Here is a 19,425-nt window from a genome sequence, read left to right as displayed (position 1 = left end):
TTCCTGTTCAGGTCACCTAGTTAGTGTATACTGACCCTGAGGCATTTTTTAAAATAGACTAACATTTGTCTTTCTTCTCTTCTTCAGAGTTGTGGTGATGCAGTGAGAACAATTGTACTTTTTGAAAGTTATTCAGTCTACAACATCTGTATTTTTATCCATTCTGTCCTCGGTGTAGCTAAGTGGACACACAAACTAGGCATTACAGGAAAAGAGAGTTGCATGAAATGGGCTGTTTTATTCCAATGCTGGTTATTGTGTGGTTTGTGATGGTATGTTCGTGTATTAAGATTCAAAATACCTCTCCATGCATTGAGGTGTGAGTTATTAAAAAGCTAAATGCATTATATTTGTGAGAAGATGATCCCTATAGTATTCAACTGTGCTTTGTTACGTAAGGAGCTGTCCACCACCTGAAATGAGCGGTGCTGCCCAGTTAACGTGTGACGAGCTGTCCAGCTCCAGAAAAGAGCAGTGCTGCCCAGTTAACACGCGAGGAGCTGTCTATGGTGCTGAAGTCAGTGCCCAGTTGACGCAACTACATAGAGCTATATACTTTCTCTGATCTTTTTCTTTTGAAGTGCACGTGTAATGTATTTTGAGCAGAGTAAATTACACTAACACAATTTGATAATAATTGTTCTCCATGTTAGGATTGGGATGATGCTTAATTTAAATACATTTTATGTCAAAGCAAAAATAGCCCATGTGACTGGCTGGCTTCCATCTTTGTTTGCTAAAAAGGACTCTGACAGACCCTCAGATGCAATGTTGTTATACTTTCCACAACGTCATGTGATTGTCACGTGTTAGATATTTTCTACTATCAATCTGTTTTCTGTAGCCTTATCTTTTCACTTGAAATGATTTACTAAACTTAGTTGTGACATTGCATGACTAAAAGGCAAACTAAAGTATACCCATAACAAATGATTTTATATCAATTAAACACGATGTTTCCACTACTGAAAGATGTTTGGAATGCGTGTGTCTCGGTAGACAAGATAATTTACTACATGTCAGTATGCTGCAGCACTACTCATGAATGTCGGTATTATAACCGCTCATTCTACAAGTCTAATGAAAGACGTGCTCAATAGTCATAGCCACTGTATTTTTGTCATCAACAACTTTTCAGACAAGGATCAAGTAGAAGTTAAAGTACTATTTCCCTTTACCCCTGTGTGACGTTGCATGTGTTTGCCTTGTTGTTCCACTAACTGAAGTGCCATTGTCACTGAAGTGACATCCGTGCCTCTGCTCACCCCATTCCGGTGAAGCCACGGAGAGAACTAGTCGTTTCACAGCAAGTCTCTGCTCTCCGCGTGAACGACGATGACCAGGTTTAAAAAAAGAAATATATCGCTGTGTTACATGATCTTCGCTATTCTTCGCAAGGATACGAAATGAGCCTTTGAGAGAAAAGGTAAGGTCTACTTGTTTGGGTTTCTGCATGTTGGAGGGATGGGCACAAACTTGTTGATGGTCGCGGCTATATGAGACGCCTTATGATTTGATAGAGTGGTTTCTGACAGCTAACAGGAAAAGTGTATAACTATGATAAAAATAGAGCACAGTCGATTCATTAAATAATGCTTTAAAATAAATATCTAAGTACAGTGGGTATAGTTGTATGCATTTGTAATCTTCTTAATTGTTGTCCTAGACCTTTGATTTATTTGTGCGTTTGCTGCGTGGTGTAAAGCTTGCCAAGGTGTTGTGGCAGACTTGCTGTTCGGGAATATCTGTGTGATAATTGAGGCCATATGCCTCACTATAGGGCTCACTATCTAACAGAGGTCTGATAGGTGTATGTATTGCACTGCTCATAGTGCGAGCTGTGTGTGGGGAGCTGATTTCGACATATAGGATTCTTCCATCACCTCATAAATTGTACAATGCTGATAATAACGCTACTGATTCATTTCAACATATCGACACCAACAGGGGTGCAGCGAGACACTGTAAGGGAAAAAATACTTTTAATTCCAATTTCAATTTTAAATCCTAACAAAAGCATTAGGTTATTAAGATATGGCCCCGTGCTACTTCTTTCCAACTTTCAGCACCGATTTTAATTGCAACGTTTGACATTTTCAATAGAAATATGTGAGTAAATAAGGGAGTTTATTGTCCAGCACAATAATTGCAAAACTAGGCCTATTGACATTCTACAGAAATCTCAAGTCACAGGCCACAGGTCAGCATCTGTCCCCCAAGGATGTTTTTTTCAAACTTGTGAATCATACAGGCCTAACAGACTATTTGTACTCCTACATGATACCTCTATACAGGTCAACCATAGGGACTGGTCTCCTTTGCTACTCAATGGAGAAGAATTGAAATAGATCTGTATTCCAAACCGGTCCTAGACGTCAAAACAGGAGTAGCAGGGTCATTGATATAATTTCAGTGCTTTCTCTTTCTCTCTCCATCTCTGGTCTTGATTGTTTCTTTCTGTCCTCCGGATCATCGCCACCGCTGGAGGATTTACTGTCAGAATGGATCGAATTTTAATATAATCTGGGCCCTCCCCAAGGCTAATATCCTGACGGTGTGAGAGATTGCAGCGGACTCAATCCCCTGTAGAAATCACTTGTTTCGACTCTTGCCAGTGTCCGGTAAATTGCAGTGAAAATGCAGCTAACAGATGGAGTCATACACAAGGTGTAATGACGTTGCTAAACTTCCAGCAACTCACACTGACTCATCAAGGTTTTTGGTGGGTGGCGGTGGTATGTGTGTGCTGTAATTTGAGCACGTCATGTATGGGGTGGAGTGCATGCTTTGCGCATCATCCCATGCCTATATTTGACAGACCTCTATACTCATATTTTCAAACCCCTCATTAATTTAACCCGGGACAGATTTGGGGGCTCAGGAGCCCCATACTTAGGCATGGAAAGCCTAAATGTTTGATTTTCATTTCCATATGTGTGCCTCTCCAAGTCAATTACCAACATCATCACAACGTTTTGTCCAGTGCGCATATTCTGTGCGCAATCTGACAAAACTCTAGCATATGTTTACATAGCATTGAAACAGTTAGTCTATATCAGTGAACTAAACCACCAAAACAACTACATTTAAAATAGTTTAATGACTGAGGTTATTAAAATGATTTGCTACCTTTAGGACCCTGCGGAACACATGTAGGCATATTGGTAGAGGTACGGGATGCAATCACTACTTTAGCTCGCATTTGGAAGAGATTGCATATCTCTCATATCTCTCTCTCTGCTCCGTCCGTTAGAGTGGGAACCACTGTTCTCAGTGATCTGTCATTTGTCCTCTAAGTTTAGATACATCCGCCCCATTGAGTCTCAGACTGGTCCTGAAAGAGGACTGCGCTGGGGGGAAATATTGAGGCTGAGTGAGCGGTTTAATCTAACGGACTCTCTAAGTGCGCTATCTCTTACCCGCCATCTCCACTGAGCAGTTTCCTGCCTAGCAGTGCAGTGTAGGGGAATGCGCGAGGGATGCGTGACGCCGGAACAGTGGAGGATATTCTCGGCAGCGCTGCTAATTGCTGTGATTCATGTTCCCTTTGAGTGCCTGTAACGAGTAGGCTATAGCGAGAGATTAAGAGAGAGAGAGATAAGTGTATATCCGCTCACAGGAGTCAAATGTCTTGGCTGTGGATCTAAGAAATGATACAGATTAAACGGACATTTTATAAAAGACAAAGGAGCCTTTGCGTTTCAAAGTTTTTTCATAGTGTTCTTTTTATTTTTCTGATGCGGAAACTGTTCCATTGCTTCCAACAATGCAATAATGGAATTGCACGTGGCAGAATGATGACCAGCGGCGCGCGGGACATAGGCTGCTGTCAAAATACTCACCTATTTGTGTTATTGTGCTGCTCTAAGAGCTCCAGACAGTGATCAGTCATTTGTTTTAAAGTGGGAGAAAATCTCCTCTGATCCCGTGTCTTCACTAAAGAGATGTTGCACTTGCACAGCGATTCCAGGAAGATTGACGTGCGCGCGGGGGGACCATTCAATCGCTGCCTCCACTCCAGACTCAGCTTGTTTTAACTCCTGGGTCATCAACTTTTAGCATCCCGTTTCTACCGAACTCATCACATTAAGATTTACACGCGCATCTTAAAGGGGTTCCTGTGGTCAGTGCTGAACTTGTTGAACACTGGACTGTGCACGGTGAATTGAGGCAAACCTACAAATGTAAGTACGCATAGGCTATTATTGAACTAAATCTATTTTGTAGGCATGTTGTACAATTAAAGTAACTCGTTTAATTGTGGCCACCTTCGTTAAAACATTGTATGCTGTATGAAGGTAGTCTTAATAGCTGACTCATCTTTCAATACTTCCTGAATTGTAGCCTAACTTTAGTTGGAAACCCACCTATAGTAGGCTCTTATCGAAGTGTTGATTATGTCATATCTTTGAACATTTGGTATAATTTGCCATAATGCAGTCTGAATGAAGTTGAACGCGTCCATGCTCATTACTCATTTAATACCTAAAATAATGTAATGAAAACATGAATTACTTGACTCCGGTGCCCTTTTGGCAAAGCTAAGCCTACTTGTGATTTGTGGAAGCGCCCCCTTGTGGAATTGATCAATTCCGTATTAGTATTACCAGTCAATATCATGAAATGCCGCTAAAAAGATACGGTCTAATTCTGTATTTTTTGGGGGGTTGTTTTAAAGGAAATATACTTCATGGTTCAGCCCATGGTTCAGCCCATGGTTCAGCCCTGTCCTATCAATACACCTGCTGAAGCCCCAAGTTTTTTAGTAGGCTAAAGAATGTGAGGGTACCAAAATATAAGTGTTTTTTTTTATACACGACAATCTATCCTGCATCCTTTTGAAAGGCTTGGTAGTTTCTTATATTCAGGGTAGTCTATTGATAAGCCTAACGATATGTTTGAGTAGTTGTTTTATTCAGAGCAGCTTTCTGTCCGTGCATCACCCGTGCATTTCGAATCCAGGCTTATCCTCTGCATATTACTTGACTTTGATTAGATTTGGTAAATAATAATGATCAGTAAGAAGCTGCAGACTGAGAGCCAGTATAATGTATTTTATACAGTTGGGTTTGGTTAACATTATCACATATATTATGGCATACTATTGAAATACATTATGGTGCTATACAGTATTTATATTTCTAATACAGGGCCTACTAACTTATTTTTACATTTGAGTTTGTATGTAATAATAATAATATTATTGTCAAACCATTCATGTATGCTAATTTAATTTCACAGAATTTAAAAAACAAGTGAGGTAATGTCCGCACATGGACTTGTAAGGTTAATATTAGATATGATACTAAATTATATTCTGTTCACCCATAAATTATGATGTTGATCAAATTTGGAACGAAGAGCAATAGTCATTATAATGATTTCCAGTCCATCCATGTTGACATGTTGCCAATAGTAAAACTTGCACTTGCTACGATATTTACCTTATAATTTAGACATGACTACTTTATTTTATACATTGCCTTCAAAGGACCTTGGATTTTGATAAAGCTCAATGTAACAGTATCAGCTGCTATACATGTTCATTACTATTAATGCACATGTTCTCTATTTCCAGTGGGTTACCTTGCTGGGCTTATTCTATGGGCTAGAGGTGGACATGTAGAGTAGCCATGCAGGCATGCCACTGTGAAAGCTGAATAATATGGTAGCAGCCTTTTAGGAAAAGTGTTTTTAATAATGCATTAGGTGTTCCTATGTCGCAATGAAGTGTGTGCTTGGTGGCGAAGGGAGACAGAGAATGTGAGAGGGCGAGAGACAGGGAGAGAGAGGGTGGAGGAGTGGTAGTGGTGGTGGCTGGCGTATACTTTCTCCCTGCTGTCTAGTTTGCTACAGTACACTTCTGTATGTGGCGCAGGAGTAACAGATGCCCCGAGCTCCACACACACGACTCCACGCAGACAGCATCGTAAGAGTCACCCTGTCAAAAGTGCCCCTCTCTCACACACAAGATGCATGTGGCAGGGAGTAAGAGTGAGAGAGGAAGGAGAGTGTGAAAGCGGTGAGAGTAAGAGAGCGTAAGAACGGGGGGGGGGGGGGGGGGTAAGAGAAAAGGAGAGACAGAGAGAGAGAGAGACCATGTGAGATGCAGCTGTGGGGGCAAGTCAAGCACGTCTTGGCAGCAGCGCTGAGGGAGTTTCTTGCCTTCAGAGGCCCGGGACCTGTCTGGCTCCAACAATCAGATTGTATTAGAGGGGGAAGGGAGGGCTGCCATGTTCCACTGCTGTTCTGCTCAAAACCTTCGCTTTGATTTCTCGATGCTCCCCTCCCCAACAGACAGAAAGCCATGCTGTTCCACCGAAACAGTTGTTATAGCTTCATTCATTAGCTAGGATACACCACACCATGATTGAAAAAAGATCAAAGACCTGTATGCAAATTTTAGCCAGTGACAAGTTGAAGACAGAGGAGAAGGGAGGCCATAGTGGGGATCGGCTGGTGCTGTGGTGATGGTATGCCACAGAGATGTGTGTTGGGCTCATCAAACATTCTGGAACATTGAACGCTTGGTTGTCATGTTGGTAGGGGCATGCTCCGGTTGTCTGCCACATGTTTATTTATGAGGACTGTCATATTGGCAGGTTGTTAACGAGGAAGATTAGGGATTCTGGGAAAGGAAGGCAGGCCCAGGAATCTGAGGAGAGTGAAGAGCCCTCCATGCATGGCACAAGTCTCCATGTGATGCTGGCCCAGCTCTCTCTCTCTCTCTCTCTCTCTCTCTTTCTCTCTCTCTCTATGTCTCCATCTGTCTTTTTCTCTCCTGTCTATCCTACACAAGCTAGGCACATCACTGGCTTTGTTTAGCAAGAGATGGAGACAGAGAGACGTGGAAAATATGAGAGGGCACAGGGAACAGGTATAAAGAGACCAGATGAAAAGAAGAAGAGCAGGATTGTTGGGAGGCAGTGAGGTAGGAGGGAGCTGAAGAGGTTGGGTATTCATACACATGAGTCAGTCAGAAGCTACTCCAGTAGTTGTAACCACTGCCAGGCCAAGCATGCATGTCTTTCCCCACCGACTTTTAAACACTCAGCCATGCTTGAGTGGCCCCAGGGACGAAATGGAAGCGGACATAAGGGAGGGAGGGGGGGGGGGGGGTTCACAGCTTCAGAGAGAGAAAAAGAGAGAAGGGAAAGAGTTGGCGAGAGAGCTCTCCGCGAGGTCATATGGATCCTGTAAAACATTTATGGGTTTAAATATAAAATCAACCTCAGCATTGCCTCATTGGTAGGATCCTATGCCCCAAAAATACACTCCGTTCTATGTATGCCTTATGAGCCAGTGAGCCGGGAGCCCAGTGTACTGTACACCAAGGATGCCTTAGAACAGGAAAGACTGAAAATACTCACTTACTGAACCGCAGAATAGCCTTCATAGGACTCCATTCCATGTCAAATAGTAAGCAATTTATTTTACACTTTTGTTTGTGTATATTGCTTCATTTTTAATACATTTTCAATTAACCGATTCAAGTTTTCATAACAATCGGTAATCGGAATTGTTGGACGCCGATTATGGCCGATTACATTGCATTCCACGAGGAAACTGCATGGTAGGCTGACCATCTGTTGCGCGAATGCAGCAAGGAGCCAAGGTAAGTTGCTAGCTAGCATTAAACTTATCTCATAAAAAACAATCAATCTTCACATAATCACTAGTTAACTACACATGGTTGATGATATTACCAGGTTAACTGGCTTGTCCTGCGTTGCATATAATCAATCCGGTGCCTGTTGATTTATCATCGAATCACAGCCTACTTCGCCAAACGGGGGATGATTTAACAAAAGCGCATTCGCGAAAAAAGCACAATCGTTGCATGAATGTACCTAACCATGAACATCAATGCCTTTCTTAAAATCAATAGAAGTATATATTTTTAACCCTGCATATTTAGTTAAAAGAAATTCATGTTTGCAGGCAATATTAACTAGGGAAATTGTGTCACTTATCTTGCGTTCATTGCATGCAGAGTCAGGGTATATGCAACAGTTTGTGCCGCCTGGCTCGTTGCGAACTAATTTGCCAGAATTGTACATAATTATGACATAACATTGAAGGTTGTGCCATGTAACAGCAATATTTAGACTTAGGGTTGCCACCCGTTTGATAAAATACGGAACGGTTCCATATTTCTCTGAAAGAATAAACGTTTTGTCTTTGAAATGATAGTTTCCGGATTTGACCATATTAATGACCAAAGGCTCGTATTTTTTTGATTATTATTTTACAATTAAGTCTATGATTTGATATTTGATAGAGCAGTCTGACTGAGTGGTGGTAGGCAGCAGCAGGCTCATAAGCATTCAATCAAACTTTACTGCATTTGCCAGCAGCTCATAGCAATGCTTGATTCACAGTGCTGTTTATGACTTCAAGCCCATCAACTCCTGAGATTAGGCTGGCAATACTAAAGTGCCTATAAGAACATCCAATAGTCAAAGGTATATGAAATACAAATGGTATAGAGAGAAATAGTCGACGTGTCATAATTCCTATAATATCTACAACCTAAAACTTCTTAACTGGGAATACTGAAGAACTGGGAATATTGAACCACCAGCTTTCATATGTTCTGAGCAAGGAACTTAAACGTTAGCTTTTTTACATGGCACATATTGCAGTTTTACTTTCTTCTCCAACACTGTGTTTTTGCATTATTTAAACCAAATGAAACCATGTTTCATTATTTATTTGAGACTAAATAGATTTTATTTATATATTATATTAAGTTAAAATATGTGTTCATTGTTCATTCAGTATTGATGTAATTGTCATTATCACAGATATATATATATATATATAATCGACCGACTAATCGGTATCTGTTTTTTTTTGGGTCCTCCAATAATCGGTATCGGTATCGGCGTTGAAAAATAATAATCGGCCGACCTCTAATTGACAACATGTTCACTCTTTGAAAGCCTTTATCAACATATTATTATTTATCAACATATATTAAATTTAATCTCTCACATCCTCTAAAACCCCTTTATTTCTGCAGTGTCCCACCTTATTCTTGATGGATGGGGGAAGGAAGCAGGCGACCTGCCCCAAATAGCCCAGGTCTCACTTAAAATGCATAGCACACCCCTCTTCCCTGCTCTGCTCTCCTCTGCCAGTGACACTGGATTCAAAGTGGGTAATAATGAGAGGAAGGACCAGTGTCTGAATTGTAGAGGGTGATAATGACCTGGCTGTTGTGATCTTTTATGTGCTCCCCTTATCTATTATCTAGCCTGGGAATCTCTGTCCCTGCTCCCTTATCTATTATCTAGCCTGGGTATCTCTGTCCCTGCTCCCTTATCTATTATCTAGCCTGGGTATCTCTGTCCCTGCTCCCTTATCTATTATCTAGCCTGGGTATCTCTGTCCCTGCTCCCTTATCTATTATCTAGCCTGGGTATCTCTGTCCCTGCTCCCTTATCTATTATCTAGCCTGGGTATCTCTGTCCCTGCTCCCTTATCTATTATCTAGCCTGGGTATCTCTGTCCCTGCTCCCTTATCTATTATCTAGCCTGGGTATCTCTGTCCCTGCTCCCTTATCTATTATCTAGCCTGGGTATCTCTGTCCCTGCTCCCTTATCTATTATCTAGCCTTGGTATCTCTGTCCCTGCTCCCTTATCTATTATCTAGCCTGGGTATCTCTGTCCCTGCTCCCTTATCTATTATCTAGCCTGGGTATCTCTGTCCCTGCTCCCTTATCTATTATCTAGCCTGGGAATCTCTGTCCCTGCTCCCTTATCTAGCCTGGGTATCTCTGTCTCCACTCCTCTTATCTAACCTGGGTATCTCTGTCTCCACTCCTCTTATCTAACCTGGGTATATCTGTCTCCACTCCTCTTATCTAGCCTGGGTATCTCTGTCCCCACTCCTCTTATCTAGCCTGGGTATCTCTGTCTCCACTCCTCTTATCTAACCTGGGTATCTCTGTCTCCACTCCTCTTATCTAACCTGGGTATCTCTGTCCCTGCTCCCTTATCTATTATCTAGCCTGGGAATCTCTGTCCCTGCTCCCTTATCTATTTTCTAGCCTGGGAATCTCTGTCCCTGCTCCCTTATCTATTATCTAGCCTGGGTATCTCTGTCCCTGCTCCCTTATCTATTATCTAGCCTGGGAATCTCTGTCCCTGCTCCCTTATCTATTATCTAGCCTGGGTATCTCTGTCCCTGCTCCCTTATCTATTATCTAGCCTGGGTATCTCTGTCCCTGCTCCCTTATCTATTATCTAGCCTGGGAATCTCTGTCCCTGCTCCCTTATCTATTATCTAGCCTGGGTATCTCTGTCCCTGCTCCCTTATCTATTATCTAGCCTGGGTATCTCTGTCCCTGCTCCCTTATCTATTATCTAGCCTGGGTATCTCTGTCCCTGCTCCCTTATCTATTATCTAGCCTGGGTATCTCTGTCCCTGCTCCCTTATCTATTATCTAGCCTGGGTATCTCAGTCCCTGCTCCCTTATCTATTTTCTAGCCTGGATATCTCAGTCCCTGCTCCCTTATCTGTTATCTAGCCTGGGTATCTCTGTCCCTGCTCCCTTATCTATTATATAGCCTGGGTATCTCAGTCCCTGCTCCCTTATCTATTTTCTAGCCTGAATATCTCAGTCCCTGCTCCCTTATCTATTATCTTGCCTGGGTATCTCTGTCCCTGCTCCCTTATCTATTATCTAGCCTGGGTATCTCTGTCCCTGCTCCCTTATCTATTATATAGCCTGGGTATCTCTGTCCCTGCTCCCTTATCTCTTATCTAACCTGGGTATCTCTGTCTCCACTCCCCTTATCTAACCTGGGTATAACCGTCCCCACTCCTCTTCTCTAGCCTGGGTATCTCTGTCTCCACTCCTCTTATCTAACCTGGGTATCTCTGTCTCCACTCCTCTTATCTAGCCTGGGTATCTCTGTCCCTGCTCCCTTATCTATTATCTAGCCTGGGTATCTCTGTCCCTGCTCCCTTATCTATTATCTAGCCTGGGTATCTCTGTCCCTGCTCCCTTATCTATTATCTAGCCTGGGTATCTCAGTCCCTGCTCCCTTATCTATTTTCTAGCCTGGATATCTCAGTCCTTGCTCCCTTATCTATTATCTAGCCTGGGTATCTCTGTCCCTGCTCCCTTATCTATTATATAGCCTGGGTATCTCTGTCCCTGCTCCCTTATCTATTATCTAGCCTGGGAATCTCTGTCCCTGCTCCCTTATCTCTTATCTAACCTGGGTATCTCTGTCTCCACTCCTCTTATCTAGCCTGGGTATCTCTGTCTCCACTCCTCTTATCTAGCCTGGGTATCTCTGTCTCCACTCCTCTTATCTAACCTGGGTATCTCTGTCTCCACTCCTCTTATCTAACCTGGGTATCTCTGTCTCCACTCCTCATATCTCTGTCTCCACCCCTCTTATCTAGCCTGGGTATCTCTGTCCCCACTCCTCTTCTCTAGCCTGGGTATCTCTGTCTCCACTCCTCTTATCTAGCCTGGGTATCTCTGTCCCTGCTCCCTTATCTATTATCTAGCCTGGGTATCTCTGTCCCTGCTCCCTTATCTATTATCTAGCCTGGGTATCTCTGTCCCTGCTCCCTTATCTATTATCTAGCCTGGGTATCTCAGTCCCTGCTCCCTTATCTATTTTCTAGCCTGGATATCTCAGTCCTTGCTCCCTTATCTATTATCTAGCCTGGGTATCTCTGTCCCTGCTCCCTTATCTATTATCTAGCCTGGGTATCTCTGTCCCTGCTCCCTTATCTATTATCTAGCCTGGGTATCTCTGTCCCTGCTCCCTTATCTATTATCTAGCCTGGGAATCTCTGTCCCTGCTCCCTTATCTAGCCTGGGTATCTCTGTCTCCACTCCTCTTATCTAACCTGGGTATCTCTGTCTCCACTCCTCTTATCTAACCTGGGTATATCTGTCTCCACTCCTCTTATCTAGCCTGGGTATCTCTGTCCCCACTCCTCTTATCTAGCCTGGGTATCTCTGTCTCCACTCCTCTTATCTAACCTGGGTATCTCTGTCTCCACTCCTCTTATCTAACCTGGGTATCTCTGTCCCTGCTCCCTTATCTATTATCTAGCCTGGGTATCTCTGTCCCTGCTCCCTTATCTATTATCTAGCCTGGGTATCTCAGTCCCTGCTCCCTTATCTATTATCTAGCCTGGGTATCTCAGTCCCTGCTCCCTTATCTATTATCTAGCCTGGGTATCTCTGTCCCTGCTCCCTTATCTATTATCTAGCCTGGGAATCTCTGTCCCTGCTCCCTTATCTATTTTCTAGCCTGGGAATCTCTGTCCCTGCTCCCTTATCTATTATCTAGCCTGGGTATCTCTGTCCCTGCTCCCTTATCTATTATCTAGCCTGGGAATCTCTGTCCCTGCTCCCTTATCTATTATCTAGCCTGGGTATCTCTGTCCCTGCTCCCTTATCTATTATCTAGCCTGGGTATCTCTGTCCCTGCTCCCTTATCTATTATCTAGCCTGGGAATCTCTGTCCCTGCTCCCTTATCTATTATCTAGCCTGGGTATCTCTGTCCCTGCTCCCTTATCTATTATCTAGCCTGGGTATCTCTGTCCCTGCTCCCTTATCTATTATCTAGCCTGGGTATCTCTGTCCCTGCTCCCTTATCTATTATCTAGCCTGGGTATCTCTGTCCCTGCTCCCTTATCTATTATCTAGCCTGGGTATCTCAGTCCCTGCTCCCTTATCTATTTTCTAGCCTGGATATCTCAGTCCCTGCTCCCTTATCTGTTATCTAGCCTGGGTATCTCTGTCCCTGCTCCCTTATCTATTATATAGCCTGGGTATCTCAGTCCCTGCTCCCTTATCTATTTTCTAGCCTGAATATCTCAGTCCCTGCTCCCTTATCTATTATCTTGCCTGGGTATCTCTGTCCCTGCTCCCTTATCTATTATCTAGCCTGGGTATCTCTGTCCCTGCTCCCTTATCTATTATATAGCCTGGGTATCTCTGTCCCTGCTCCCTTATCTCTTATCTAACCTGGGTATCTCTGTCTCCACTCCCCTTATCTAACCTGGGTATAACCGTCCCCACTCCTCTTCTCTAGCCTGGGTATCTCTGTCTCCACTCCTCTTATCTAACCTGGGTATCTCTGTCTCCACTCCTCTTATCTAGCCTGGGTATCTCTGTCCCTGCTCCCTTATCTATTATCTAGCCTGGGTATCTCTGTCCCTGCTCCCTTATCTATTATCTAGCCTGGGTATCTCTGTCCCTGCTCCCTTATCTATTATCTAGCCTGGGTATCTCAGTCCCTGCTCCCTTATCTATTTTCTAGCCTGGATATCTCAGTCCTTGCTCCCTTATCTATTATCTAGCCTGGGTATCTCTGTCCCTGCTCCCTTATCTATTATATAGCCTGGGTATCTCTGTCCCTGCTCCCTTATCTATTATCTAGCCTGGGAATCTCTGTCCCTGCTCCCTTATCTCTTATCTAACCTGGGTATCTCTGTCTCCACTCCTCTTATCTAGCCTGGGTATCTCTGTCTCCACTCCTCTTATCTAGCCTGGGTATCTCTGTCTCCACTCCTCTTATCTAACCTGGGTATCTCTGTCTCCACTCCTCTTATCTAACCTGGGTATCTCTGTCTCCACTCCTCATATCTCTGTCTCCACCCCTCTTATCTAGCCTGGGTATCTCTGTCCCCACTCCTCTTCTCTAGCCTGGGTATCTCTGTCTCCACTCCTCTTATCTAGCCTGGGTATCTCTGTCCCTGCTCCCTTATCTATTATCTAGCCTGGGTATCTCTGTCCCTGCTCCCTTATCTATTATCTAGCCTGGGTATCTCTGTCCCTGCTCCCTTATCTATTATCTAGCCTGGGTATCTCAGTCCCTGCTCCCTTATCTATTTTCTAGCCTGGATATCTCAGTCCTTGCTCCCTTATCTATTATCTAGCCTGGGTATCTCTGTCCCTGCTCCCTTATCTATTATCTAGCCTGGGTATCTCTGTCCCTGCTCCCTTATCTATTATATAGCCTGGGTATCTCTGTCCCTGCTCCCTTATCTATTATCTAGCCTGGGAATCTCTGTCCCTGCTCCCTTATCTCTTATCTAACCTGGGTATCTCTGTCTCCACTCCCCTTATCTAACCTGGGTATAACCGTCCCCACTCCTCTTCTCTAGCCTGGGTATCTCTGTCTCCACTCCTCTTATGTAGCCTGGGTATCTCTGTCTCCACTCCTCTTATCTAACCTGGGTATCTCTGTCTCCACTCCTCTTATCTAGCCTGGGTATCTCTGTCCCCACTCCTCTTCTCTAGCCTGGGTATCTCTGTCTCCACTCCTCTTATCTAGCCTGGGTATCTCTGTCTCCACTCCTCTTATCTAACCTGGGTATCTCTGTCTCCACTCCTCTTATCTAACCTGGGTATCTCTGTCTCCACTCCTCTTATCTAACCTGGGTATCTCTGTCTCCACTCCTCATATCTCTGTCTCCACTCCTCTTATCTAGCCTCGGTATCTCTGTCTCCACTCCTCTTATCTAACCTGGGTATCTCTGTCTCCACTCCTCTTCTCTAGCCTGGGTATCTCTGTCTCCACTCCTCTTATCTAGCCTGGGTATCTCTGTCTCCACTCCTCTTATCTATCCTGGGTATCTCTGTCTCCACTCCCCTTATCTAACCTGGGTATCTCTGTCTCCACTCCTCTTATCTAACCTGGGTATCTCTGTCTCCACTCCTCTTATCTAACCTGGGTATAACTATCCCCACTCCTCTTATCTAACCTGGGTATCTCTGTCCCCACTCCCCTTCTCTAGCCTGGGTATCTCTGTCTCCACTCCCCTTATCTAACCTGGGTATCTCTGTCCCCACTCCCCTTCTCTAGCCTGGGTATCTCTGTCTCCACTCCCCTTATCTAACCTGGGTATCTCTGTCTCCACTCCCCTTATCTAACCTGGGTATCTCCGTCCCCACTCCCCTTCTCTAGCCTGGGTATCTCTGTCCCCACTCCTCTTATCTAACCTGGGTATCTCTGTCTCCACTCCCCTTATCTAACCTGGGTATCTCTGTCTCCACTCCTCTTATCTAACCTGGGTATAACTGTCCCCACTCCCCTTATCTAACCTGGGTATCTCTGTCTCCACTCCTCTTATCTAACCTGGGTATAACTGTCCCCACTCCCCTTATCTAACCTGGGTATCTCTGTCTCCACTCCCCTTATCTGGGTGTCTCTGACCCCCCTACCCCATCTTTATCCAGTCAGGCCTACCCTACTGAAACAGGCCCCTGGTCACCTCCAGCACTTAGTAATAGTTTGTCTATTAATGGCATAGAGCTTCAGTGCCAAGATCTCTCTCTCTCTCTCTCACTCTCACTCTCTCTCTGTCTCCCCTCTCCACCTCTCTCTCTCTCTCTCTCTCTCTCTCTCTCTCTCTCACTTTCTCTCTTCTCTCATTCAGAGTGGTGGATCTAATCAAGGTCTCCATCCATAGCTGTGGATAATGGTCATCATGATTGATGTGATGGATTTTAATAGAACAGAATTATTCTTTTAGATACATGAAAATAGACCCAATTCAATGCTGACTATATGGGTAGAAGTGCTCCATAGGTTAGACATTTGGGTCAGTACTGCCATCTGACCCAATTGGTTGGAGAAAGTAATTGTTTATCAAAATAAAATATAACCAGATATTGTACTTTTACTGTAGGTATAAGATATTACTGTATTCCTTTGCAAAGAAAAATGAAAAACAGTCCTGAAAATTGTAACTTAAAGTATAGCTGATGGCATTTTCTATCTCATGGCAAAATAGAGAATAAACAAGCAGAAGTTATAGCGTTCAGCCTATCGCAAGGGTAGAAAGAGAGACCTATACACAGGCTGGGCAGTGAGGCCTGTACATTCAGGCTGTAGGCGTATAGCAGGCTAATTGATCACTCAGGACTAGGTGTGTTGGGTCAGCGGGTCCATTGTCTGGGCTGACTGATTAACCAGCGCTAAAACGTCCACTGATCCATCCCTCACACTGCTTCTGGCTAACGTCATCATCAATTACCTGCCGCTGCCTGCAAGCCAAGTCACTATTGGGCTGGCTGGAGAAAAAGGCTACCTGCCTGTGAAATGTGTCTCTCTTTAGTGGCTAGCTCAGCTAAGCTGCAGCCTTGTTTTAGTGAGTGTGTGTGTTTGGTTTTGCTATCCTTGTGGGGACCAGGAGTCACAAGGAAAAATACTATTTTAGGCTTTGGGGTTAGGTTTAGGGTTAGGGTTATAATTAGGGTTAAGGTTAGAATTCGGGTTAGGTGTAGGATTAGGAGTTACGGTTAGATTTAGGGTTAGAGTTAGAGGTTCAGGATTAAGGTTAGGGTCAAGGTTTAGGGTGAGGGGTTAAGGAAAATATATTTTGAATGGGAATCAATTGTTTGGTCCCCACAAGGATAGTAAAACAAAGATGTGTGTGTGTGTGCGTATGTTGTGTGTGCGTGCGTGCGCGTGTGTGTGTGTGTGTGTGTGTGTGTGTGTGTGTGTGTGTGTGTGTGTGTGGAGATATGGAGAGATACATACTGTAATCTGCATTTAGAGTATTGGTTGTTTAAAATGTGGGGACAAAGCTAACTGAGGAATATAGATCGTTAGGGGTGAAATTACTTGGGGATGTTCTATTTGATTTTGATGTATAAATCTATACACCAGATTGCTTTTTCACAGTTCTTTAGCTGTCTACTGTACTCTATGTGCAGTATGTCCAGAGATGTTATTTGAAGCAGTCCTGTCCATTTAAAATGTCGCCCGTTCTTATTCAAACTAATTCCGGTCAGCTAGTGCCAGGTGGAAATGGATGCCTGCCGTTCTCTCTCTGATTCAGGACCTGGATGTTGAAAGAGATAATTGCATAGTGCAGGTCAACTGAGTTGAGTACGCTTTGATATTGAAATTGAACTTTTTCTTTTTTAAATTTTTCTTTCTGTTTCAGAAAAATACTTGTCAATGTTCGGAATTCCCCAAGTCTGGGATGTTGCCTCATCCAGGAATCACATCATCCACAAAAAACCCACATCAAACTGACACAGACTATGTATATGTGGCTTACACGTGACCTTTGCGTTATGCAGTGCATTGTTTTAATGCTGAGGACTTTGAATTGCCTGTCTTTCGTTTTCTGGTCAGTCGGCTGGAGTGTTCAGTACAGAACCATACTTAAGACGAGGTGTCAGGTACAGACAGCTAACGTCCTTGTTGATTAGTAGAGGATTTGAAAAGTCTCAAATGCATGGACAGTAGACAGTTTTGTCCCAGCGCTCGTCACCTGCAGCTTCGTGAGTTGAACTCTCTTTCTGAGGTTGCAGTATTCAACCTGAAAGGCCTCGTGTGATCATGAGGCAAATGAAACTGCCGAGGATAAGATGGTCCCTCTCATGATTCATTCCAGGTCTTTCAACAAGAAAACATTCATTTGTATCTGTGTATGAATAGTGAATAAAGACGAGATGTTTTCCGTGTTGAGATCACAACAACACTACATGTTTGGTTTATACTCAGGCAATTCATATTACCATAGCAACTGTTGTTGATATCAGTGCAGCAGTCTTTTGTCAATGCATATTGTGAAATGGTATGGATGTAGGGCTTTGTTTAGACCTGACTGATCATTTATCATGCATACCACCATCTCACCTGTTTCTAGAATGTACCTGTGCTTTAGAATGACTAACATTGATCTGATACATACAATATGTTTCAATGGTGTTTTAACCAACAACTACACTTTTATAATCCTCCAAATGTTATACAATGCTAATGATATTACAAACTTGCATTTTAAGGGTACGGTAGATTGAAGATTTAGCTGCTGGTGTTTCTGGTTCTCCTGGGAAGGGGTGTAGAAAACAAACTCATGATAAGTGAAAACCAAGGTGAGGTGTGGACTTAGTGTGAAAAGCATCAGGATATAATGCACCTTGATGGCTTTGGTTATAAAATCCCCCTTTGGGATGTACACACTCACTATGCCCATCCTGACACCCCCACATCAAGGATCTCTCCCCGGTTACACTGCCATCCGTCTGCTGATGTTAAACTCTATACCTACACAAACGTACACAAACGTACACAAACGTACACAAACGTACACACACACACACACACACACACACACACACACACACACACACACACACACACACACACACACACACACACACACACACACACACACACACACACACACACACACACACACACTCTCTCTCTGTCAAACTATCCCCCCACCAGGCATTCACCCTCTTCTCTTCTCTCCACTCCTTGTTCCCTACAGACCGTGGGTGCCGTTGCCGGGCGGAAGAGAGACATGATTGACAGCAAACAAAGCTGATCGGCCTGTCACTCATCTCTCCATCAGCGTGTGAAAAAGGCTGCCTCCTCCAGGGCTCTCGCTCTAGCTCTCGCCTTTCTCCTCGTTCACACCGACTCCTCCTCCCTCCATCCACTCCTACTCTTTTTATCTCCTTGACGGGCCAGTCACCCCCTAACTTCGGCGTGTCGTGACCTCTCCTTCCCGCCCTCCCGGAGAGAGAACTGTCGGAGAGACCTGAAACGGAGTACAGAGAGGACTCCAGACTAAAACAAGTGGTGTCCCCCCTCGCCCCTCCATCTCACACCCCTCGCCCCCTCCACCAAGCTGTTAACAGGAGGCTGGCATGCTGCCACAGTTCCTTAGCTCCTCTCTCCGTAAAGCTTGGATTATTTCATAAACTCAAAGGCCCAGGCCTTTCCCTCGGTTTCGCTGTCTCTCTGTTTCGGGAGAGAAGAAGAGGGATTCCCCATTGAGAAAACAATAGCCCTTTTCTAGAGGAGAGCAAGAGTGTCTGAGAGGAAGCGGCGATGCGTTTCCCTCTGGTGTTGACACTGCAGGCACTGTGGGCCAGTGTGTGCCAGACCATGCAGCACTACCCAGCCTGGGGACACTACGACGTGTGTAAGTCTCAGGTGTACACGGACGAAGGCCTCACCTGGGATTACATGGCCTGCCAACCTGAGGCCATGGACATGACCAAGTACCTGAAGGTTACGGTGGACCCACCCAACATCACCTGTGGAGACCCACCTGAGACATACTGCGCCCTGGTAAGTCCTGTTCTCTGTCTCAAATATGACTTGTACCCTTCTCTCCAATAGACAGCCCTCCGTAGTTATACAAGTGGATGCATTACAAACGAAGTAAGGGAGATATGAATCGACCAAAGTTAGAATTGCTGGTCAACTTTTCTAATATTGCACTCACACACACACACACACACACACACACACACACACACACACACACACACACACACACACACATACAGGTAACTGCTAAAATAAAGGAAACACCAACATAAAGTGTCTTAATAGGTTGTTGTGCCACCACGAGCCAGAACAGCTTCAATGCACCTTGGCATAGATTCTACAAATGTCTGGA

At 44.1% G+C, this 19,425-nt stretch overlaps 1 protein-coding gene across 2 annotated transcripts in view; it reads left to right on the top strand.

The window, feature by feature from the left end:
- Positions 1-1,285: 1,285 nt before the first annotated feature.
- ntng1a (netrin g1a) overlaps positions 1,286-19,425 on the top strand; it is a 287,611-nt gene continuing 269,471 nt past the window's right edge. Inside the window, exons 1-2 of one of the 2 annotated variants that reach the window (XM_065007088.1) lie at positions 1,286-1,426; positions 18,283-19,091. In XM_065007088.1, coding sequence (XP_064863160.1) covers positions 18,849-19,091 — 243 coding nt within the window. In that variant the 5' untranslated portion in view covers positions 1,286-1,426; positions 18,283-18,848. Of the gene's footprint in view, positions 1,427-3,257; positions 4,185-18,282; positions 19,092-19,425 lie in introns of those variants that run through there. The other variant, XM_065007089.1, reaches the window with a different exon arrangement.

The sequence above is a fragment of the Oncorhynchus nerka genome, linkage group LG22 (assembly GCF_034236695.1).
Source record: "Oncorhynchus nerka isolate Pitt River linkage group LG22, Oner_Uvic_2.0, whole genome shotgun sequence".
NCBI lineage: Eukaryota > Metazoa > Chordata > Actinopteri > Salmoniformes > Salmonidae > Oncorhynchus > Oncorhynchus nerka.
Note: the sequence above shows the minus strand (reverse complement) of the source record. Positions and strands in the feature narration are given on the sequence as shown.